Genomic DNA, 23,346 nt, shown 5'->3' with positions numbered 1-23,346 from the left:
AGAGTACCCAAAACCTGAACTACTTTACTTGAAACAGGTATGGCATAAAGACTATCACTGTATATATATATGCAATAATTATTTGCTGTTCAAAGTTCCCAGTTTTCAAGCAAATGCTTGAGAAGGTTGAATATAGAGATGCAACCTAAGTAATGTCCTCGCTCAACAACAGCAATGGAAAGATTCCCCCAGAACTGAGAGTACACTTTAGTAATCCTCCTCAAAGACTACTTCCATGAACAGAGAAATCCATATAACCAGTCAATGTTCATAAAAAACCACATAGAAATAGAGCAGGTTTGCTATCCAATCTCTCAAATGGATGTAAGTGCAGTACCTAACTTAAAATGAGGAAAAGATGCTCTATTTCAGGGAGGAAGAAAGACCAGGACTACAGTGCTGATTGAATTGACTCGTTACAAATGAAAATACAATTAAAAGGAGACCCCTCAGAAGTACAGCACCTGGAGAATCTTCTTCCTTGTCTTGAATTATTTCAGCAATGACATGTTATATGCAGAAGTGTCATTTAACAAAATTTAATGGAAAATGAGGTCGCAAAAATCATGTCGTGACCCAGGAATTTATCAATGATTAGTACATTTAATTTATGTCCTAACTCAAGCTACACAGAGCTGATGTTACTTGCAAGTTTTCAGTGTTCATTTAAGTGCAATTCACAAGAGTTCTCTAGGCTGGTGATAGATATTTTTAGCTGTAAAATACCTTTAGATACTTTCTGGCCTGGAGATTATTAAAAAACATTTATTAGATACCACAAGAAAAAATTATTTTAAAATAAATAACTGTTTACCTTTTACAGATTTGTTAAAATATAAAATATGTGCAGGTTTACCCATGAATATGGATCTGTGTCAGCCAGACATTCTAATAAACCTTAGAGTTAATGACTTAGTCAAATGAAGTAACACTATTAGGAAATATTACAACAACAGTACCTCAGAATCTCTGACTTGGACTTAAAAACATTATTCCTTTATGTACATATACACATACAAAAGGTATGGTATAGTCTTCAAATATATATACACATTCAAATATATATACACATATATACTTGTATATTTATTTGCTGACTATACAGTACTTTTATAAGGTTAAAACACTAAATCACCAATAAAACAAATTGCTGGAGATTTTCACAGACTTGTGTTTAGCTTAACCAATTGCAAACTGAAAGCAAAAACTTTTAAAGCTGCCATACTGCCACTGGGGATTTTTTTACTAGCAAATTACCAATTTCTATGAGACTTAAAAAAAACCTAAAAAGCTATAAAAAAACTAAAATACTGTCCTTACCTTTTCTACTAATTAGCTACATTGCTCCACGTGCCAATCATTTCCCATAAAAGCTACCTTTTAGGAAAAGATACTGCTTGCTGATCAGTGCACCCAGTCTTTGTAGAGAAAATGAGAGATGCTTCTACTTTGTAAAATGAAATAGTCCTTTCTGGGAAAGCATTGCAAGAGAATAATCACATTCTATAAACAGGCTGTATATCGAACCTGCCAATGGTGGGGGGACTGCTGAAAAAACCCACAAGGCTGTTCTGCCAGAAAGGAATTGTTTGGAAAAGTTGTTCAAACCTGCCAATGTCAGTCTGACAAAGGACAGTTGCATTACTCCAGCATACCTGAAGGCACACACAGAGGAAGTGATAAAATAATGTTTCTGCTCACTGGGATATGGGTAGTGATTAAAAGTACCCAAAATATAATGGTAGCACAGGGTTTGCTACTAAAAAAAAAAAGAGTTCTCATCAGAAAAATAAAACCAACCAAACAGAAAAAGGCTAATTTTTAATCTTTAACAGCCTCAGCATTCCTAACTTCATTAAAATTTGAAATGAAATGTAATGTCTATGTTCCAACTAAGAGCACCTTCCAATAACAATTAAGTTGATACAATCAGAAGCAATAAGAATACATTAATAATTCATTTTTACACAATCTGATCCTTATTATCAGTACACACACATAGAAATGAACCACTGTTAATGGTCATGCATTTAACAATAATGTATTAAACACAGCAGAAAATGTTTACAAGACTGCAAGCTACTGTGATAAAAATATAAAGGTATATTTGATGACAAATACCTTTGACAAATCCCTGAAGTTGCTAGGAAGTGTAAGGTCCAACTCCTCTGACTCATAGTTGGTGATAACCCAAGGGAAGATGGGGTACTGATTCAAATCATTGTAAGTTCGACCTGACAAGCAACAAAAAAACCCACTGTGAATAAAGAGTGATATTTAACTGAAATAGCAATCTCTAAAGATACAACAATATAACTTTATGAGCTGTTCAAAAGAACTGCAGTTTATTTCAGATCTTTTATCATTTCAGTATTCTACTTTGCTTTATTGAAAGGATAATGGAAAAGTTGACAATTTGCTAGTATTTAATCTAAAACATTTCAGCCCATTTCACTTTAATTGTAAACTCTTTTGCATACAGTAAGATTGACAGTTCAATTCACTCATTTCCTATCCATTTCTCCTTTCCTTGTTTATGCCATCTTGTCTTCTTTTTCTTTAAGGTGAAACATTTCAAAAAATGGAGGGTCACCAATTTTTGTTGATACTAAAAAATTAAAGCATTCTTTTTACATACTGTATTAAATACTTTATGTGAAAGAAGAATGAAGCAGCTCAGGAATTTAGACTAAAGAATTTTTCAATTAATAACTGTTTCATCTAGAGAATTCACTTTGAGGAGAATTTATCCTTGCCCATTGTCCATCTATGGATATGCCAACATATCCATATTCCATATACCAGGACAGAAAATTCGGTCTGGATACAGGCTCCTGTGTACACCTTCATGCATCTAAGATGGAAATAATGTACTTCTTCCAGTAAAAGCAAAATATTCAATTAGAATAAACACGTTATCATACACACATATACACCACAGAGCCTGGTTTCTAAGTTTAAAATGCACCGTTTTTACATGGATCTTGTCTCTTTTTATTATATTGTTGCAGAGGCTCATTCATTCATATCATCTTCAATCAGCATGTTCTTGAGATTTTGTTCAGCCTGGTCTTTAAAGTCTCCAAGGAGAGGTTTTAACCTCTTCCCCAGGAATATTATTTTACAATCCAATCTGTAAGGTTGTCAGAAAACATTTTCTAGATCTCCATCAAAGTTTTTCTCCTTCCAGTTTTCTTACACCACTCAGTATTTTTCCATCTTTGTTTGCCGAATTTTTAAATGGTAGAGTCAGTCTTTTTCCCCAATCAGTTGGCTGTGTTGCACACTATCTCTTATTGAGGATTAACGCTACTTACATGACACTGGGATAACTATCTTTCTTTTAACTCCTTATCATGGGCAACTCAACTTTCCCTCTTTCCATAATGTTATCCTTCTGCTTCTTTTAACCTCAAACACCAAGCAGATAAGAATTCAATTTATTATTTCAATTTTATATTAAAGCTGAAAAGGGTCATTCATTAGAGCCACAGACAACAGTGTCATGATGTGCCTCATTCAGCTTTGGCACTAATGAGGCAAGCAGATCGACCCCTACTTTTAGAAATCTGCCAGCATCCTGGCACCTCTGACTTGATGACTGATTACAGGCACCACCAAAACTGACCATTTGTATAAAACGCAATTAGTGCAAGCACAGGCGTTTGTTGTATCAATCGTGTTAGCAAGAGCCAAGCCTGAAAGGGAATTAACAGACCTTTCACCACTGTCAATATCACAGAAAAGAGCTGAAAATTGAGAAATTTTCTAAGGTGCTCAGAGGACAGAGTAAGTTGGAAAATAAAAGGGTTGTCATGAGACCCAACAACCGGCCTCCATAACAGTAGCATTTATTGGCTCCAGGAATACCCTGCTGCCTAGCTGAGATTTCCCAGCCCTACAGAGAACTTGTTGCATCTGTGATATTTAGAGGGGACAGTACTTATGAAAATTAAAACTTAGAATACTAAAGATAAAGAAGTTCCTATTTCTGAGACTTTCCTAAATAGTAGACAGTCTATATAGTTCCTGTCCTCCCACAGCAGTCATGATATTCTGATTTAAAGTGCAGCTCAGTACAGCATTATGAATACCTCTCTAGTCTTACATAAACATAAATACAATTACAAATAAAGATTATTTCGGAGGACTTTTGTGAAGTTTTTCAGGGCAAAATCATACACAGAAAAAATTACTCATTAAAAGGCCAAAATCTAGTTGTGCCCCATAGCTGTTGAGACTGTGCCATGACTAACTCCTTTTCTGTGTAATTACAGTAATTTGATGTACAGTAATTAGCAATACCTGCTATAGTGTTTAGAAACATCAGGTATTCAAAGTTGGAAATCTCTCGGTGCTGCCATCGCTGGGTCATATTGGAAGCTTTGAAGATCTGTCGTGGACTAGCCAAAGAAATGCGTCTGAAAACAAAGAAAATTGGAAAAAAATAATGAGAAAACCTGGTGGGTCTTCCTGTTTTACGTATCTGAATTTTAGTGGCAGTAGTACATATTCTTTCTACTAGGTCTATGCTAGATTTCTCTGGAGATCAAACTGCCACTTGGATACTTGAAGTTCATTTTTAAAGTTTTATAATCTAATAAGAATAAAAGAATTAAAGCATCTGACAGCTGGGAATGTCAAGATTTGAAAAATTTCCAACAGAAACCTTTACAGCTGTGCAAATTCAGCTGCTCCATGACGGCTTGATGTATTACAGAAATATGTTACTGGAGATTTAGAGAGATGGAATATCATTAAATAAGAAAATTACAATACTTTTAGAATTTCACATAAGAATAAAGTCATCTTTTAGGAGAGGTTTTTTTAAATCCCTCAAGAACAAAGGAAAACAATGATAAGATGATAGAATTTCATTATGAAGCCCATCCTCTGGAGATTTAAATTCTGGGCAGTGTTGGGGAGTTAGTCATAAATAACTCAAACTTTTAGAATTTGATGCCAGATTTCCTAATGTTTGTGAAAGAAGACGGTAGAGTCATTCCTTGGAGTGATAAATCAAACAGACGAGAGTTTATCATAAAATTCCCAAGACTGTTTTGTTCATAACAAAAACATCTGTAAATACCAAACCCACATCACTTAAGAGAAAAAAAAAAAATCTATATATAGTTTTAGTTAACAAATTTTTACAGGTACTGGTAAACAATTCAAGAAAACTGTCACAGATTTCTTCTTTTAATAACCTCCATTATGTTGCAACCAAACTGATCAGTACAAATGGATGTGAAATACTGAGCAATTGTGTCTTCAATGTATCTTTAAAATTTTTCATACATAATTTGTTTCTGTAAATAAAAATCCTGATGTTCTTACAAAGTGCCTATAATTGCAATCCAAGAGATTTTTTTTTTCCTGGACTGGATTAAAAAAAAAAAAAAACACATACAAAACACAACAGAAAACATCCCAAACTGTTTTAATCCCATTCCTATGTACAGAAGTCTATTGAAAATAAAAATTTAAAGTAACAATCAAGATACTCCCTAAGGGTTTCCTGCTCCATGTTCTGTAAACTATGTGGGCAGGTTTGATGAAAGATAAAGAACTCTTAGAATTGACAGATAAAATTAATTCAAATTCTAAAATACCTGGTCTGGGGTAGTCCAAAGATGGTACCAATACCAACCCGAGGTAGACAGTTAACCACTTTCTTCACTGTTGCTTGGTCAGGGAAGTTGAACATGACTCCCACTGTGAATACAAGAGTTGAAATACAGCATGATTTTACACATTTTAGGCTTTCTTGACCAATACAATGCAACCGTAAGTTCAGGTGTTCAACAGATTAGCCAAGTTTCTTTCAGGTTGCTGTAGATATATTTTTTTTTAATTTCCAGAACTCCTTTTGTATATCACTAACAGGAATTTCAACAGAAGTTGTCACTCCAACAAATCTTACAAGGTCTACATTTGTTTTCCTTTATGAATAGAAATTAAACCTATATGCACAGATTGACTATCAAGAACTAATCTTAAAAAGTATGTATTTACTGGTTCACACATTTACTAATTTACTTTCTAGATATTTTCTAACATAGTCTTCAAAATGCTACCTTCATATTTTGTCTGAAATATGTGAAATTACGTAACAGCAACCTAAAAATTGAGCTAACAATCTAATTATGGTATCACCAGTGGCCACTGATGACTTCAGAGAGTACAAGTGTTTATGCATATGATTAATATTTTGTTGGACAATATCATTACCAAAACAACGTTTTGCATTTTAAATAAAGCATGAAGGCATAGTCACTGGTCTAATCCAGTAGTGAAATTCTTTCATTCTGTTGTTCTTGGTGTGTCCAGCTAACAACTATCAACCCTCCAAGGAGACACAAAAAATCCTGCATGCATAACAGATCAGAGGTAGGAATGCCTTAAGCAGGAGTCCCCAAAGAATGCCAAATAAACGTGGATATAAATGAAAGTGAGGCATTGATAATGCACAGTTTTCATGCTTGATCATAATTTCTCATTGAAACAAAAAATTGTAAGTAGAAACCAAACTGCAAAAACGTACTGACTTAAATAATGAGACAATTAATCCAAGCCCTTTTTCTACCTACACAAATCCATGACTAAACACCAAAAATGCACATGTCCCCACATCCACACTCGTCATTTCTTTAGGCTCACCTTACCTCTATTTGCCATGAATATCTCCAGTGCTGTATTTTGCAAAAGGTAACGTCGGGAAAAAATAGATCGAATCTCTGAGAAGAGCCATTTTCCATGGAGCCCTTCTGTATATGCCAGAATCTAGGAGAAACAGACAGAGAGGATGTTTTAAGTATCTTGGCTGGATACGTAATACCTTGCAAAAGAGAAACTCCTTGACCCACAAACATGGATTCTACCAATTATGTGCAAAACCTGCAGTAAAATTAAAATATGCTCGAACTTCAAATCATGCTATGAATCTCTAATGCATGTTTTGCACTCCCGAATTCAACTACTCATGTCAAATGTTTTAAAAATTTGCTTGCATTTTTTCCCTTTAAAGACAACTGTCTTATTTTCCTTAACAGTTTCAGAGTTTCAAAAACATTTTTAAATGTTTAGCACTTCAGCAAAGCATAAAACCATATTCTGAAATGTATTTCTAGTAGCATTTAGATGTATCTGCACTCCCTTCAGCCTTGTAATAACAGGCCTGTAACAAATAAGCAAGGAAAAAATGTCTTTAAAGAAAAAAAATGTTCCTTAGGTTTATCATTAAGGCAGCATTCATTAATTCTGGAACTAGAAAGGTTGGCTGTATAAGAGGTTAAGTATCATTTTGTCAGCAAAGGTTAAACACAAACCTGCAAATGAACTCAGCATAATCTCTCTATGGAGTAAGCGGTTGTCAAAATAACTTGTTACAATTCCTGTCATCCCATCTGACAGACACAGATGCTTAGTCTGCCTTCACAATTCAAACTAATCCCATTTTCAGTCCTCAGCCACTTTGTTTCTTTGTTGCTTCACTTTTTCCTTTTCGTTTCAAAGCTTAATTACGTAACTGTTAAGGGACAGAGAAACTGGACACTTCTCTGCCTCAGATTAACAAACCACAGGAGAAGGAAAATCTGAGATTTGTCAATTTTTGCAAACACAAAAGCACTTAATAGAAACCCATCACATAAAAGGAGGCTCAGATGCATTCCTTGTTAACATCACTCTTACCACAACTTCACTTGAGCAATATATTGTGTATAAAAAAGAAAAAGTGAAATTCAAGCCCTTAACGTAACAAAGACTGTTAATGAAACCAATCATTTACAGGTTTTTAACAAAGGAGGATTTTGCCTCACATGTAGCATATATTGAGAAATAAAACTGCATTTTTGTAGCACAGAGGGCAGATGCACCATTATAAAAGCACTACACAGTAAAGCATAAAATACTGTACCAGTTTTGTGAATTAAAAGCAAACAAGACTGGCAAACCAAAAACTGATAGCACAGATGAGAGCGTACAAAGCAAATCATCTCCCACACCTTCTTTCTTTTTACTTAATCCCTCATCTTCACCTCAATTCAAGTGCCACAGTCAACTTAGCTCCCAGCACACACACACACACATACACACACACACACACACACACATAGAAAGAGAAGGAAAAAACTACATAATTATTCCAGTACAAAATTCCAGAAATGTAATGGAAGGACCAGAGATTATCAGTGGTTGATAAACATTTCTGGAACTGAGGAACCAACAGACTTGGGCCACGCTGACACTTCCCATAGCACATCCATAACCCATCCACACTACCTAGCAGATTTGTATAATTCCGTGGTGCTATTCAGAACCACTGTGCGTGGCTTTTGGCACATGCAGATAAATATCCTCTAAGAACACAACATCAAAAGAGGTAACAAAGGAGACAAAGTTGCAGTGCTCGTGCACAGAAATCTCTTAGTACTTTTCGCTGGTATTCATCCATCTTATGATCTTGAAATTGGAGCTTATAATTGCAATGACTGATTTTTTGAGACAGACAGCACTGTGGTGACCTCCACTTTTCTGTAACAATTAAAACACAACAGCCTGTTTGTCACTATCGGTCTGTGCATGGCAAATTCAAACACTTACTATGTGGACTCTGTGAGTAAAATCAGCATGCTAAATCATTATTACTTTTACCCTGTGAAGTGAGCATTTTCTGCGAGAGTGGGAACCCTGCACAAGGCCCAGAGCTTGCTGCCTGCAACCTCCTCAAAACTGGAAGGAAAAGCACCAACTTGAAAAGAGCAGAGGTGGTTTGCATTGCGCACCTTGCAGAGCCGCGATGAAGTTACCGAATTCAGTGTGAGAGGATTTACAGCAGGAACTGGAACTGCGCTGCAGAAACACCACCAGCCACCACTGTAACCATTCCCTGAACCACTCATTAACAGAGCTCATCTGCAGACAGAAGCAGCTGAGGCCGGGCCGGGCAAGGCCTTCATTCCGGGCTGGAGCAGGGTCTGCCTGCTCCGCAGCCTCACTTCAAAGTCTCTGGAGTTCAATTAAAACTGGATTAGGTGGAAGCAGACCTTCTTTGGGACACTGCGCTCTCTGAAACTCCAGGCACACTGACAGCACCCTAGACAGAGGTCTAGCCCGCCAGTGAACCAGTTGCCATGGAAACTGCAGCATTGCCCCCGCTCCCGCTCATCACTCCACCTAGAGCAGATGAAAGGTCCAGAAGACAAACACATTTCTTTCATGTGCACTGATAAGTATTCCTTATGAAAACCCAGCACAACCTTTTATTCCCTAGCAAATATTAATAGAAACTCCTAGTTGCAGAAACGGACTGGTTCTTCAAAATAAATTCAGCATTTTTATCCTGGCAAACTATTTGGTTTTTTAAAGTCACTGTTATCACTTCTGACATCAGAATTACAACTTTCAAAAACTATTTTTGCATTTTCCTTTTTTCACCCATAAGCCACACTACACAGACATTCAAATCAGATTTTAAGAGCAACTATCTTCTTCATACTACTGTACAATATTTTGAGGTTAAAACCAACTCACTTCTGCCTTTTGTCACCACCAGTTTTGGAACAACTTGTGGAGCAGAGACTAATGAGAGTGTAGAATCTAATTTAATCTACACAAATAGTACTGCCTTCCCCACATGAGAAATATTTACAGAATTTCAGTTGATTCAACACATCAGATTGAAGTTTAATCTACTGCACACTGCATTTGTTTCAAAAGACAGAGCACCCTACAGGAGAAAAGACAACTTATACCGTTTCCCATTTCATTTAAAAACACACAAACAAATGAGCCGATTGTAAAATTCTACAGTTCCAAAAATCTCATCAGACAAACTGTTCTGTAATCAGACTTTGGCAACACCAGATGAACAGACATCATGGCAACATTACTAAAAATACAAAATTACTTTCACCTTTGCATGAAGTCCCTTCTTTTACTTCAAGTATTAGAAATGAAGGTCTAAACCTGTACCCAGCCCCTGTATTAATGCTGATGGCCCTGACAGTGCACAGCTGCAGAAAACTCCCCAAGAACTTAGTGAGTAAAGAACAGCCAGCTTTAAATTCTACTTGGAAGAGATTCTGAAATCAGAGTTGCATGAAAACTCAGGTAGCACAGTGCTGACCACAAATTAAGATCATATATAAGTAAGTCCTCTCCTCACAATTTACAGTCACATATCAGCTAATTTCCCAAAATTAAAATGTTCATTTACTCAGAAGCTACTCTGTCATTTTCCACTTTTTAATACAAATGCCCCACCCTACTTTTTCTTCAAAACCCTCCTTGAATGTTGATCATAAACAATGTCTACTGTAAAAGACTTCATGAAATAGTTAAAAAAACCCCATCACTACAGCTGCCTCCTGAATTAGGAAAGTAGTATTTTACTGAAGACTAAATGAACATTTTGCTTTACCTGTTAAGCAAGCCAATCAGCTATCATATGTTTTATTTTAGAGAAAAGTACTATTGATCTTGAAAATGTGAATAGGCTAGAAGTAATTAAGTCTGCAAATGGGTTATAGAACTGAAACAGTAATTGAATAATTATATTACTTTAATATGCCAGCCAACTTAACTGCCATGAGTAAAATAAAAGCTAAATAGCTTATTTAAAAAGCTGATGCACATTTGTATAATTTTAAACAAGTTATAATGTAAGACAAAGAAAAAAAAACCAACAAAGCACTGAATAAAAATATAGAGCATTTAATTTACATTCTAATTTGATTGTAGTTGAGACATAAAATTTATAAATACATTCTAGCAGCATTCTGGGTCATTTGGCGTCATTTTTATTCAGGAAGGCAAAATTACAGCACTCAGAGGCTACAAAATCTGACCCTCCATTCACAAGAAACCTGGATTTCTACCTTAACCTCAGCCTTGCAACTGAAGATCCTTGGATTCTACTGTCCAGGTATTATTTAGTTCCTGGCTGCAGGATTCACAGTGAAAGGGTCTTACTCTGCTGTTTCTTTAAATACATCCAAGTACAACTGAACTAACAGGGAATTAGATCAGACTATTAATAATCTTAAATATCAACATGCTCTTCAATCAATCACAATTGTTTATCGGTTTATTTTAGATTTCTCAAAGAAACAACAAGTAAGATTTTAGCTTTAAATCTCAGATATTTACAAAATCAGCCACTGAAATCCATAGGCAAAGAGCAGCAGCCTCCCAACCAGTCCTCCCTGTGAGCATGCACAGTCTGTTACACAATCCTGTTCAGCATTTTCATGGGTGACAAACTCAATTAAACATATTCATTACTTTAATGTTCCACCAGACAGTTTTACCCAGCATAAAAAAATTAAATAAATAAATACTCTGTGACCTTTGTATTGATCAGAGCAAAATGGCTTATGGCTGGGTGTGGGTGGTGAAGGGATTGGGGAGGGGGGTGGTAAAGGACTCTTATGTTTTCTCTTCCAATTACTGAAGGAGATGATAAAACCACAGCAAATGATGTATCAGCTCATTTTATCTTATCGCTTTGGGGCTAGGTGACAATGAAGTTCATATTTCACTGGTTCCCATTGAAGATTGTGAAAATTACTTGCCCTTATGACCTGAAATTTCACTGGAAGACAGAAATTTCTCTTCTGCAAAGTAATGCAATTTTTCAGATGTCAACCTTTAGCCCAGCTTTAAAAATTAATTTCATTTATATTAACCAATGATATTGATATTTTCACAGAATGCTCTTTGATACATGAACCACCGACTAGCAAATTGATGTGCTCAAGAAGGATAGAATTATTTTATCTGAAGCTGCTGGGGACAGATAGATTTACCACAAACTGAAATTCCTATTTCACATCATGCTGTTTATATTAGCCTCAAACACCTTAAGGCCTCTGGACCAGTAAATAGTTTAATCTTTTGTTAGGATTTAGTTCCATTTGTACTCAGTTTTGAAATAATTTCTTCCTACACAATAAACAAATAAAAACACCACATGCTTGGAAATAATAATAATAATAAGAATAAAGTCTGTCACAGACCACAGATGGCATGAAAAATACTTCCCACATTATTAAAATAGAGCAATGCACAATGATATAGTCTCCCTGTATCCTGCCACTTAAGCTATATTTCAGTGTGAAAAAAGCATGTAATGTAAATTTTCTGAAAGCAATCTTCTACTAACTACAGGTAACCTTCCTCCCGATTATCCCAATCTAACTTGGAAATAAAATTACTGGGGGAGCCTGTATTTCAGAACTTTTCTGATATGACTGTGTGGTTCTAAACACCTCACAGAGACTAATGAATCTGCACACAATGATAGCAAATTCAGTACCAACTATCTTCCTCCCTTCTACTGGATCTCATAAACAAAGTTTTTTCCTTCTTGATTAACCCTGCTGGCTCTTAGAGAGCAGGGGTTCATTACCACTATCAGAAAACATTTAATTAACCCAAAGAACAGGACCATCTGATTGCAAAAGACAGCTATGGAAGTTAAATTATGCAGCCTTAGATAGTGGAAGTTCAAAAAGAAGAAAATTGATATAGCTTTGGGTGGCTGTCCAGCCCTGCAAGGTTAAGGACATGAAGTTATAACTGGCTTTGGAAAATATGACAGCAGGCTTATTTACGATAAAAAGGAGCCAGAATTGCAGGAATTCACAGATTCTTGTAGGAGTTGACTGATATCTTGATTTAGTTACATTCTGATTTAAGAGTTAGTTGGATCTGCTCCTCAAGAGGTAGATACCAAAGGCTCATACAGATGTTTACAACACCCGGAGAAGGGCAACATTTTTTCCTCTATCAGGGTTACCTGTTTATGCTATTTGCTACAGCAGTGATGTTCATACATACCCAGACTTCATACACCTGCTATGTAAAATGATGCAGACAACAAATCATAACCAAGAATCTTTCAATCATTTAGAAATAACTCAGAATAGTCTTTGTGGACTGCATTAAATCATACAACTTCATGATTTCATGTGTCAATGAATTCCATCAGTTTAACAGACACAGTGCAAATACTAAAAAAGCTTGTTTTGATTTCATTTTGTATACATTGAAAAAATGACATTACCTGCAAAAGCTCAAGAAGAGAGCTTAAGCATCAGTGAGCAGAATTCCATGAAATGATTTCTCACTGTGTAGAAGCTGTCAAAAGAAGCTGATGATATTAAATAGTGCAATTTGCATTAAAAAATGCTGAAATAAAGTATTAGTATTAAGACTTGGTAATAATGAATGATGCAGTGGTGGATTCTATGATCATTACTCTGTGTAAGACAGAATTTTGGAAAACTAGGTAGGGAAACTCCATTTGCCATCACTTTATCTAACCAGCTGAGGAGCAGGTGTCTAGACGGCTTAAAAAAATCCCTCACAACTTTCTTTTTCTCGTGCATAACTTTGTGTCAGCACAGATGTTGCTACCTTGTTATTTAGCTCACCTTCAAGTTTATTAATGCAGAAAACTAAAAGACAAAGAACAGGAAGCTTTAGATGTTCCAAATTTTCCCTCTGTGAAAACTGATCGATTAATTTGTCTTCCCATCTCCTTGTGAGCTAACAAAAAAAGGAAATACAAATTCAGATAGAACTCATTATGGAAATGTTTTATTATTGGAAAGGAGGTTATAAAATTAAAACTCTTTTAAAACTTAACCTCAAATTTTTTAGCCCACTCCCTAGAACTTGGTATTCCCATTAGGAAAATAAAAACAGGTTTATGTTTTCCAGGTGATAAGGATGACCATGACCCATGTTTTGAAAACATACAGAAAGTTTCCTAATAGAAGTAAGACAACATAGGACTAGTGGCTCAAAACCATGTCATGATGTTGTAATGCTACTACAATTAAAAAAATAAAAAGGTTTTCAAAACAAGCCCTAAAAAGCTTTCCCTTGTTTAAAGATGGAAGAACCAGAGAAATTGTGAAAAGGAATGAAGCAGAGATTTTTTTTTTTTTATAATGACAAAAAGGTTGCAGATTTGGTTTTTTCTTAAGTTTAAAGTTTTTAAGTTTAAAGATCAGGTTGGTCCCTCTCCTTTTATAAAATTCCTAGTGCAGAAAAGTCTTGGAGGACAGTCTTTATCAGACTATTGGCTGATCTTTAACGAGCACAGAGTCTGAAAATGTGGACAATTGCCAGACTCACAGCAGCTCCTATCCACAGCAGTATTATTAACTATGTATGGTGAAAGGTAAGGAACAGGAGCAAGCATCTTAAAGGCAGGGCACAGAAAATAAAAATCTATATTTTTTAATGTTGTTTTTTTTTTTTTTTTTTTTTTTTTTTTTTTTTTTGGAATCACAGAATATCCTGAGTTGGAAGAGACCCACAAGAACCACTGAACTCCAGTTCCCAGCCCTGCACAGGATATCCCCAAGAGTCACACCCCGTGCCTGAGAATGTTGTCCAAAGACTTCTTGAGCTCTTTCAGGTTGGTCTCTGTGATCACTGGCCTGGGGAGCCTCTGTTTTAGAAAAATAAGGCTCATGTTTGCTGTAAATGTCCCTTTAAATTCCTATTTTGAACAGCAAATGAGAACAGTTAGGTCAGATTTCCACTGCTATGCCCTGCATCTGCCTATTTCACCACTTTCTTCATGGGATATGACTTCTCCCAGGGGCTGCTACTCCATGTACCCAGCAAAGGCCTCTCCAGTCAGAACACATGCAAGTGGAAGCAGCAACTACAACCAAGAAGGAACCAACACACCTGCAACACTGGCAGCTGTCCAGTGTCTGCTGTTTCCATCTGATGTTGCAGAAGGAGGAGCAGAAAGCAAATGGGCAATGAAAAAATAAATTTCAATGCCAAAAAAAAGGATTTTTTCTTTTTTAATCGATGACTGTAAGCTGACCTTCATATCCCTTCGTCAGAAACAAAACAAAAACAAAAACTCCCCCACACATCTGGCAGGAAGCTCTAATACCAGTCATCAAGAAAGACTGCATCTGATCAGCTCATTAATGGGAAGCAAGCCCATACATAGAAGAACAGATGTGCCTCTTGAAGGCAAGGAGAAAAGTCAGACTCCCAAGCTGCCAAGCCAGCAGCTTACATTAGAAGATTCTGTGCTGTGTTTCATGAGAGATGTGGCACAGAAGGTGCCCCTTGCAAAGGGATGGGAAAGCAAAAATGGCTTAATGCCACCTTTGTGTTGCAGAGACTCTCAACTGCTGCAGGAACCAAATCCCCTTCAAGCGAACTGGGGCACCTGCGGGGGCTGACATTTATTTGCCTCATTTGGGATGCCTGGGACTGTATATAATGCTGAAGAAATTTTCCCTCTTGCTTTCAGAAGCTGGGATGGAAGATAGCACAGAACTGCTATAAAACCCTTCGCTGCTCAAGCCCTTTTCCTCTCCCTGCAAGTTCATTTACTACAAACCAAAGCAGAATACAGATATGACAACAAAACAGAGGAATTGTTCTTAGTTATCAAAGGACACGTCTCCTACGTGCACTTTTTTATAACAAAGCCCCCCATGAGTATATATGAGTACTTCATATTTTGTATCTGTATTCTTACATTTGTCTTATATTCCTGCAAAAGTAGATTAATTTCTCAGATGAAAGAACTGACTGAAATCAGTCACTGACCAAGGTTTTGTTATGGCCTGTGACTTAAGGGAATATCCCTTTAGATCATCCACAGAAAAATTTTTCCAATTAAAACTTGCCCCATGTTTGTAAAGAACAAAAAGCCATGTGAAGAGGAGGTTTTATACAATAACTGCTGATATTCATTTTAGTATATGCGAAAGTAAAGTAATATAAATTCAGCTTTAAAGCATTCCTACAAGCAAAAACCCTTTTCCAAAATTAAGCAAGCCAGGGGCACAGCTAATGTGAGGTCTACAACCACATCTATGATTCTGGGGTAACAGAACAAGAACATAACCCTTATTTCAGCTTAAAAATGCAATAGAAAATTAAACTGCATTTCTAGTCCAAATGATTGATAAGAAAGGCTTGAAAATGTGATTCAAGTGTAACAGATACACAGACAGCAGTCTGGGGATAGCTGAACAATTGATCCAACAACATGATTTGCCTTGCCATTCCCCCTGGAGTATTAAATCTAAAACTTGCTACTCCTGAGGGCCCAATAAAAAATAAGTCTATCAAAGAATTCTGCAGATGACAGGAGGAGAGAGGGCAGTAAGTCTATGTGAAAATATTAGCTCTTGTGAAGAATTTTAATCTGGGCTGTGTTATGCATTTATCTTTCAAACCCACAATGCTGTTTTGCACAACTGGAAGTTTTCCTAAGAGCCAGAAAAAGTCAAGCCTAATGTGGGAGTATTTACAAAGCCCCAGTTTCCAGCCAGTACATAACAGTGTTTCATAAATGCTGAAGTCAAGAGGGAAAAGTATTTTCAACTGCTTCTTTTTAGAAAACCCTAACCCCATAGCAATATCCTATCCATCCTGGCCTAAGTGCTGCCAAGAACTAAGTTCCTTGCAAAAATACAGCAATTTATCCTGCTTGTGCATGTTTCATCTAAAAAACTAACTTAAGGCAGCATTTTAATCAGCAACTCTCATCAAGTAAATTTACCACATTTGAAAGAATGATGTGGGAGCCCTTCTTAAATCTTTTTTCAAGTAGGGAAAAGAGCCTAACTGGATAGCAGCTCCCCTCCTAGTCAGTTCCACATTTTGAAAAAGGTTTAAGTTTTTTTAAAAGGAGCAGGAAACTGAAGGCATTAGAAAAATTGATTTTCCAGAGGCATTTGCAGTTCTTAAGTGATTTGGTGTGGAACTCAGTGTTCTTTCAAAAAAAAAAAAAAATTTAAAAATTAAAAAAAAAAATTAATTTTTTTTTAAGACAGAAGATCTAGCTTTAGGGGTTTTTCTAACTGATGTACTTACAAGTAATTTTAAGAATCTGGGATCTGGCAGTAAAACACCTGTAATCAATTTTTCCTATAACATGTTAGCATTATAGATATTCAAGTGGGTAACAATTTTAAGAGATGTGTTAGAGGAAAGAAGATTTGAGATCTGAAGTATGAAATATCTCATCCTACAAAGGGGAACACATTTACAGCTAGAAACTTTAGTAGATTTATCACTACAAGATAATCAATTTTCTATTTGAGGAGTTGGAAGTTGAAATCTTGTGGAGTACAATGTCTGAGAACTTATTACAGAGCAAGGAAAGCATTCCTCACTCTTCCTTGAGTGCATGAAAACCAGTAACTGAAATGCCAAAATGACAAGGACGCAAAACTTGAGGCAGTAGCACAGACTAAAAATAACTCGTCCAGACACACCTAGGAGTGCTCCACCAGTGAAGAACTGATATACTGATCAATGAAACATTGTTCCTGCTTGATAGAAGTTGTATTTGCTTGTCCTCCCTCAATATCCATATAGGGGGTTTTAATGTGGATTTTAAATTTAACAATAGACTTAACAACTTTAATTTGTTACATTAACTGCTGAAGCTTCAAATACAGTAGTAATTGAATCCATGAAAAAATAACTAAAATTGGCATGTATCTGCTTCTCAGCATTCCACCCAAACAAAATGTCGGTGTTGATAAAATCCACTTTTAAAAACATGTATCCTTGCAAATCTCAAGTACTGTCATCTCATCACCCTGTTGGAGTTTGATTGATTACACCTTTTCCTTATGTTCATTAATCTCATCACCTTATCTTTTACACCACTTCATTTTAGCAGAAAGGCAATAATAAAACCTTCATCCATTATCCTTTTACGCATCTAGTCAAGCGGAAATGGTTAATAACATGCTACAAATTGAACTTCAATCACCTCATTTTCTCCTTTGTCGAATGCACATTAAAGTATATTCCAAAAGTGCAATTTGTTTTACAGGGGAATTTGTGTTATATTGCTACAGACAACTAAAATTAAGTGTTTCTCAGTTTGGTTATTAAATATATCCAACTGTCCTTTTATCTCTGATACTAAAACATTAACTCATTTTATTAGGGTGTAATAATACAAGAGCCTTATCTCCCAGAACACAGGGACATCTAGTCTGCCTAATAGTAAGTGTTATACAATGGGTCATTTATCTTTCTCTTTTTTTAAAAATATGCTTCTGATAGTTTATGAATTGGTATATTATTGCAGATGAAATGGCTCTCCATTTAAGAAAAGTTAATTTGTTTACATGCAGGCTTATCTTCAAATGCAAGCCCTATTAGAGGAACGGTCTATAACTGTCAGAGCAAGTGAAGAAGGAAAAGAGGTGGATGTAGAAAAATTTAGAGCCCAGTAATTTAACTCTGATCACCAGCCTCCTGTCTGAATATTATCTGTGTTCCATATGCACTTTGCAAACATGCTATGATATGATTCTACAGAAACAGTAATTGAAATAAGAGTCAAAGAACTTGTTTCTGCAAACTCTCCCCATCATTCCAAATACAGGCATACATTAGTAAAATAAAATAAAAGACATTTCTAAAAGAGCCCATCTAATATAAAGAAGTTCCCAAATATGATGTGTTTGGAGCTGTTTCCTCCAAAAAAAAATAAAAGGGTGGGTGAAATTCTAGCTCTGTTTAATTCCGTGACAGTAATCTCTTTTACAGAAAGGATGCAAGATTTCCTGCACTTTGGTCGCCTTCTCAATGAAACAAGACTGGTCTGACAGACTCAGTAAAATTGTGTATCAAAATAAACAAATACAACCACAAATATTGCACAATTGTTACAATGACAGGGTATTTTCCTATGCTTCATCTCATTTCAATTCTACAAAAACTTAAGATTCATTTAGTATTAACCTTACAAGAAGCCTAAGAACATCACGGATCCTAACTTTAGTCAAAGAAGATTGAACTGGGGAACAGTGATTTTTATTATCAAAAAAGCTTGCAGCAGTTAGTTTTACAGTGTATATATATATATGCACACTAATGATTTTTAAAAATGAAGTAATGACTATCCTTTATGCTAAAGCAAACACAGCTCTAGCTAGTTTATAATAAAATCATTTTACATTTCCCTCAGTGGCCTACCTTTTTTCCCCAACTCTCTTGTCCATTAAAAGACTGCCTTATTTCCCAGACAATTCCAGGACTATTGCCTCTCTCCTGCTCTATGACCTTCCATTCAACCTGCAGTTTCACAAGGATTTTTGCAGGTGGCTGCCCTGCAAACTTTGCGCCTCATCTTACGCATCCTCAGTCACTTCCTACTGCCACCCCAAGCCCTCCTTTCTCCAAGGAGCATGCTTGAGGCCATGGGGTAAAGCTGGAGTTCAACAGGTATTCTGGTAGAAAGTCACCTAGGGTAGGGAGAAGGACAATAATGAAGGGGTAAAGGAGATGGAATGGTTTTAGTCTAACTCACTAACACAGTTCCTAGTTGCATGTTGAAAATTTCTTCTTTAATCTTTGAAAGTGTCTTGGCTTTTAATTTCTTGTAGTTTGGCCAACTGCTGCTTCTGGTCCTACACTTAGAGAGGAAGATCTCCAGCCTGCATTTTCAAACTGTGCTTCTCCAACACTGACACAGCCCAGAAGGAGGCTTGTTTTGCACCCCAGTGATACAAAAAGTTCTCTGCTTTGCCAAAGCATAGGGCATCTTCCCACCACTTTGTGTTTATGGCACATTCAGCCCTGGAACAGCAAATGCAATTATCACTGAAATAAATAATTTGGCCACTCAAGAATTCAGGCTTCCTCATCTTCACAAAGTTCGAAATGCTCCACTGTTTCTTCAGCTTTCCCAAATTGCATTTAATCTCGGCTCAAAAATACATGTTATGCTTGTCATCCACTTAAATGCAGAGTCACTGAATTCAACCAAAATATTTATTATTTGCTAAACCCTGCAAGTTTAAATTATCTTTTCTAGTTTCACATATGAATGCCAAAATAGTGACTGGCATTCAAAACCTGCACACAGTCAGTGTCTTAAAATATGAGAGGCATATCAACATACCAAACTGTAAAACTACAAATTTCTGAACTGTGCATACACAGAATTTGATCCAAATCATCAACTGATTTCTTTTTTCCGTTTTGATAATTTTTCTGAAACCTATCATTCAGAAAACTGTTTCAAGTATCCTCACTTAATAACATCTCCCTCTTCTGAATGTGTAACCAAAGAGGTTTTGTACTTGTTTCGCTTTTGTTATTTAATTTACATTAAACCAGAAGTTCAAGAGAGCCGTTTAGGTTCTTAGGAGAAAGTCTAGTACCCAAGTGGAATAAACAGGGATTCAGAGCAGGCTATGAACCTAAGAAGCTCCTAAACTGCTGTCTGTGGTTGACTGACAGAGGTGCAAGTTCACACAGTGTAAGTTTAACTCTTCAGCTGATGCCACGCTTCTGCAAAATGTAAATCACTGTTGCTGTAGTCCTAAAATGCAGCAGGTTATTGCAGAAACAAATGAACAACTGAATACCAACAAAGTCAACAAGAGTCTTGATTCCAGGCTCTAACCACCATTCCTGTACCACATAACATGTCATCATCCATAAGTAAATGAGTTAATCAATTTAATGAGGATTCAGACAAATCGGCTGCCTAATGAGCACTCAAACTGATGTGGCAAGGGTTATGCTCCAGTGCTGACAAAATCAGTTTGATGAAACTGACAAAAGCAGCAAAGCACTGTTCCTTCAGCGCATTTTCCTGCATCTTATTAACATGAAATTATAATCACTATTTGCAAACTGCATAGGGAGACCATTTATTGTGGAAGTCATGTAAACATATGCTTTATCTACTCCTCTCTCCAGCAAACCTGTGTATATTGCAGGAATTCAGGATAGTATTTATTCAGTTCTTTTTGAAAATGGCAATCAGATAGAATTCTTTAAAGTAATTTAGATTGAATACACCAAGATAATTTCCAGAGACTTTACATTGCATGATTTTGCATTTTATGAACAAGCCATTTGGCAGTAAATATAAAATAAAGCAAACAAAATAAATCAAAATATTATGCAGCTTTGCAAACAGTTCAAAAAATTAACACTAGAATCTCTTTAAAAGCAAATAGAAAAAAAATCTGGCTCCAGTTTTTAGATCAATGATAATGCTTGTATGCTGATTTCCAAACTCCATCATGCTAAGAAGCAAAAGTCACAGGCCAAAGAAAGAAATTAACGTAACTAGTATTTTAATTACTTTATCAAAGTCCTTTAATCAGGGCTCTTGTAAGACTTTTCTAGCAGTACTAACTAGTTATGTTTAGGTTCAAAGTGCAGGGCCAAGGACTGGAACACAAGACCTGAAAATAAAAAAAAAAAAAAAGCCATAATTTATAAAAAGTAAAAATTAACTCTTGCTTTCCAAGTACTATCTGTCCAGAACACTTTCTCCAGAGAAGAAAAAACATCTCTGTGCCATGTTGCTTAAATGCAAGACATACAAAGATATAAAAGAAAAATTATTATATGTAATAAGCATAATTAAAGCAGTTTCTAAATAGCACTGGTGCACCTGCAGCCATACAGATCATACAGCCTTCTCTAGGATCACAAGAATGAAGTTCTGGATGCTATCACAGAGTCAGTAACAACTTAATATTTACACACTAATGACTTTCCTTTCTCAAGGGGGAAGTGTCATACCGGTAATATCTGATTATTATCTTGTGAGCACTACAAGGAGTGGGTTGGGAAATGGTAGATGACACAACTTTTGCCTGGGAACATGGGATGGAGCAGATTTAACATTTCAGCATTAAGTTAGAAGGAACAACTGACTTCTACATAAGGACACAATTTCCAAGCTTGTATTCTCTGGAGCAGGAATCCTTGGCTTTAGGATCTGTGTTTGAAAAGCAATCCAGAGACAATGTAAATGATGTTGCATCCAACATATACAGAAGGATGTCAAACTGCCAAAAGAGTAATTAGGATCATTCCCAAACCAACAAATACAACAAAGCCCACAAAAATATTACATTAAAACAGCAGTAGAAATCAGTGGCAGTTGACAATACTATATATACGTATCTATCTTACTCTATTTTAACACCAGACATTTTCTCCCCAAAGGACACTGTTCTTGATAACAAGGTTATTTATCTCTGAAAGGGCTGAACTCTCCACTTCTTGTGGATTCTTGCGGAAACACTCCATATAAGTTTCCAACCAATTTAAAGGATGTCGATTAAAATCCTAATTCACCAGTTAACATTTGACTACAGTTGGAGTTTGTGGCTATGGCTCCACAGCAGGTGGCAGCCACAAGGATGGTGCGGCCTGTTCCAAACTGTGTAGTCCTGCTTCCTTCCTTCTCCTGCCATTAATGTTCCTATGGACCCAGAGGTAGTTGGCTCAGGGCATCATCCTTGCAAAAATCCATGGAAGAAAAGGACCTTTCCTGTTAGGTCAGTTCCCTAACTTGACTCCTCAGGTAAATCTCAGAATGCCTTGGGTTGGAAAGGAACTTAATGGACGAGGCACTCAGTGCCATGCTCTAGTTGACAAGGTGGTGATCAGTCAAAGGTTGGATTTGATGATCTTGGAGGTTCCTTACAACCTAAAAGATTCTGTAATTCTCTGATTAAAGATCACCTGCTTCCACCACCAATGTTGGCAGGAATGACCCCCATCCACAACTTCTCTGGGCAACCTGTGCTAGTGCCTCACCACCCTCTGAGTAAAGAACTTTTTTCTACCATCTAATCTGTAGCTTTCCCCTTATAGTTTATAACTGGTCCTGATTTTCCTTCTTTTTTTTAAGCCCCCTTTAGGTGCAGGAAGGCTGCTTGAAGGCCCCCCTGGAACATTCTCTTCTCCAGGCTGAAAAGTGCCAAATCTCAGCCTCCATCTCTCTGATCACCGTCACTCCTCCTCCAGGCTCCTCTGGACCTACTCCCAAAGATTCACATCCTTCCTATGCTGAGGACTCCAGGCCTGGACACATACTCCAGGTAGGGTCTCACAAGGGCAGAGCAGACAGGGAGAATCACCTCCCTCAACCTCCGGGTCACAACTTTTTTAATGCAGCCCAGGATGTTGGGGGAAAGGACTAAAGAGCCCCAAATCAATTCTTTGTGTGTCAGATCCCACTGGCATTAACAGGGTGGTGGAACCCTCCTCTCAGTTTCAGGAACCACTGTGTGCTTTTGTGCCTCTGAAAACATCTTGTCATTGCCACTGCACAGGTGTTTTCCAGCATAGCTGCTCTTTGCCAGCTGTAGAAACACTGCAGAACAGACAACTCAGCTGGTTAGTTTTGCTTCACAGTAATTTCCAAGAAGCATCCCATGCAAAGACTACACATCTCTGGGATAAAAAACACCCCAAATTAGACAAATCCTAATATAATAAAATGTGTACTCCAGTATGACTGTGTTCTTTAGTGACAAAAAGAATATAAGTGGCAAATCCAAG

General features: G+C 36.6%; 1 protein-coding gene across 1 annotated transcript in view; it reads right to left on the bottom strand.

Moving 5' to 3' along the window:
- Nucleotides 1-23,346, bottom strand: part of LRBA (LPS responsive beige-like anchor protein) — a 373,544-nt gene that overhangs the window by 115,485 nt on the left and 234,713 nt on the right. Inside the window, exons 42-45 of the mRNA XM_017744109.1 lie at nt 6,666-6,783; nt 5,613-5,715; nt 4,306-4,421; nt 2,122-2,234 (exon numbers count right to left, since the gene is read on the bottom strand). Of these exons, the coding sequence (XP_017599598.1) occupies nt 2,122-2,234; nt 4,306-4,421; nt 5,613-5,715; nt 6,666-6,783 (450 nt within the window). The remainder of the gene's footprint in view (nt 1-2,121; nt 2,235-4,305; nt 4,422-5,612; nt 5,716-6,665; nt 6,784-23,346) is intronic.

This window comes from Corvus brachyrhynchos, unplaced genomic scaffold (genome assembly GCF_000691975.1).
Source record: "Corvus brachyrhynchos isolate BGI_N302 unplaced genomic scaffold, ASM69197v1 scaffold229, whole genome shotgun sequence".
Lineage (NCBI taxonomy): Eukaryota > Metazoa > Chordata > Aves > Passeriformes > Corvidae > Corvus > Corvus brachyrhynchos.
The sequence above is the reverse complement of the archived record's forward strand: the minus strand, read 5'-3'. Positions and strand labels throughout refer to the sequence as shown.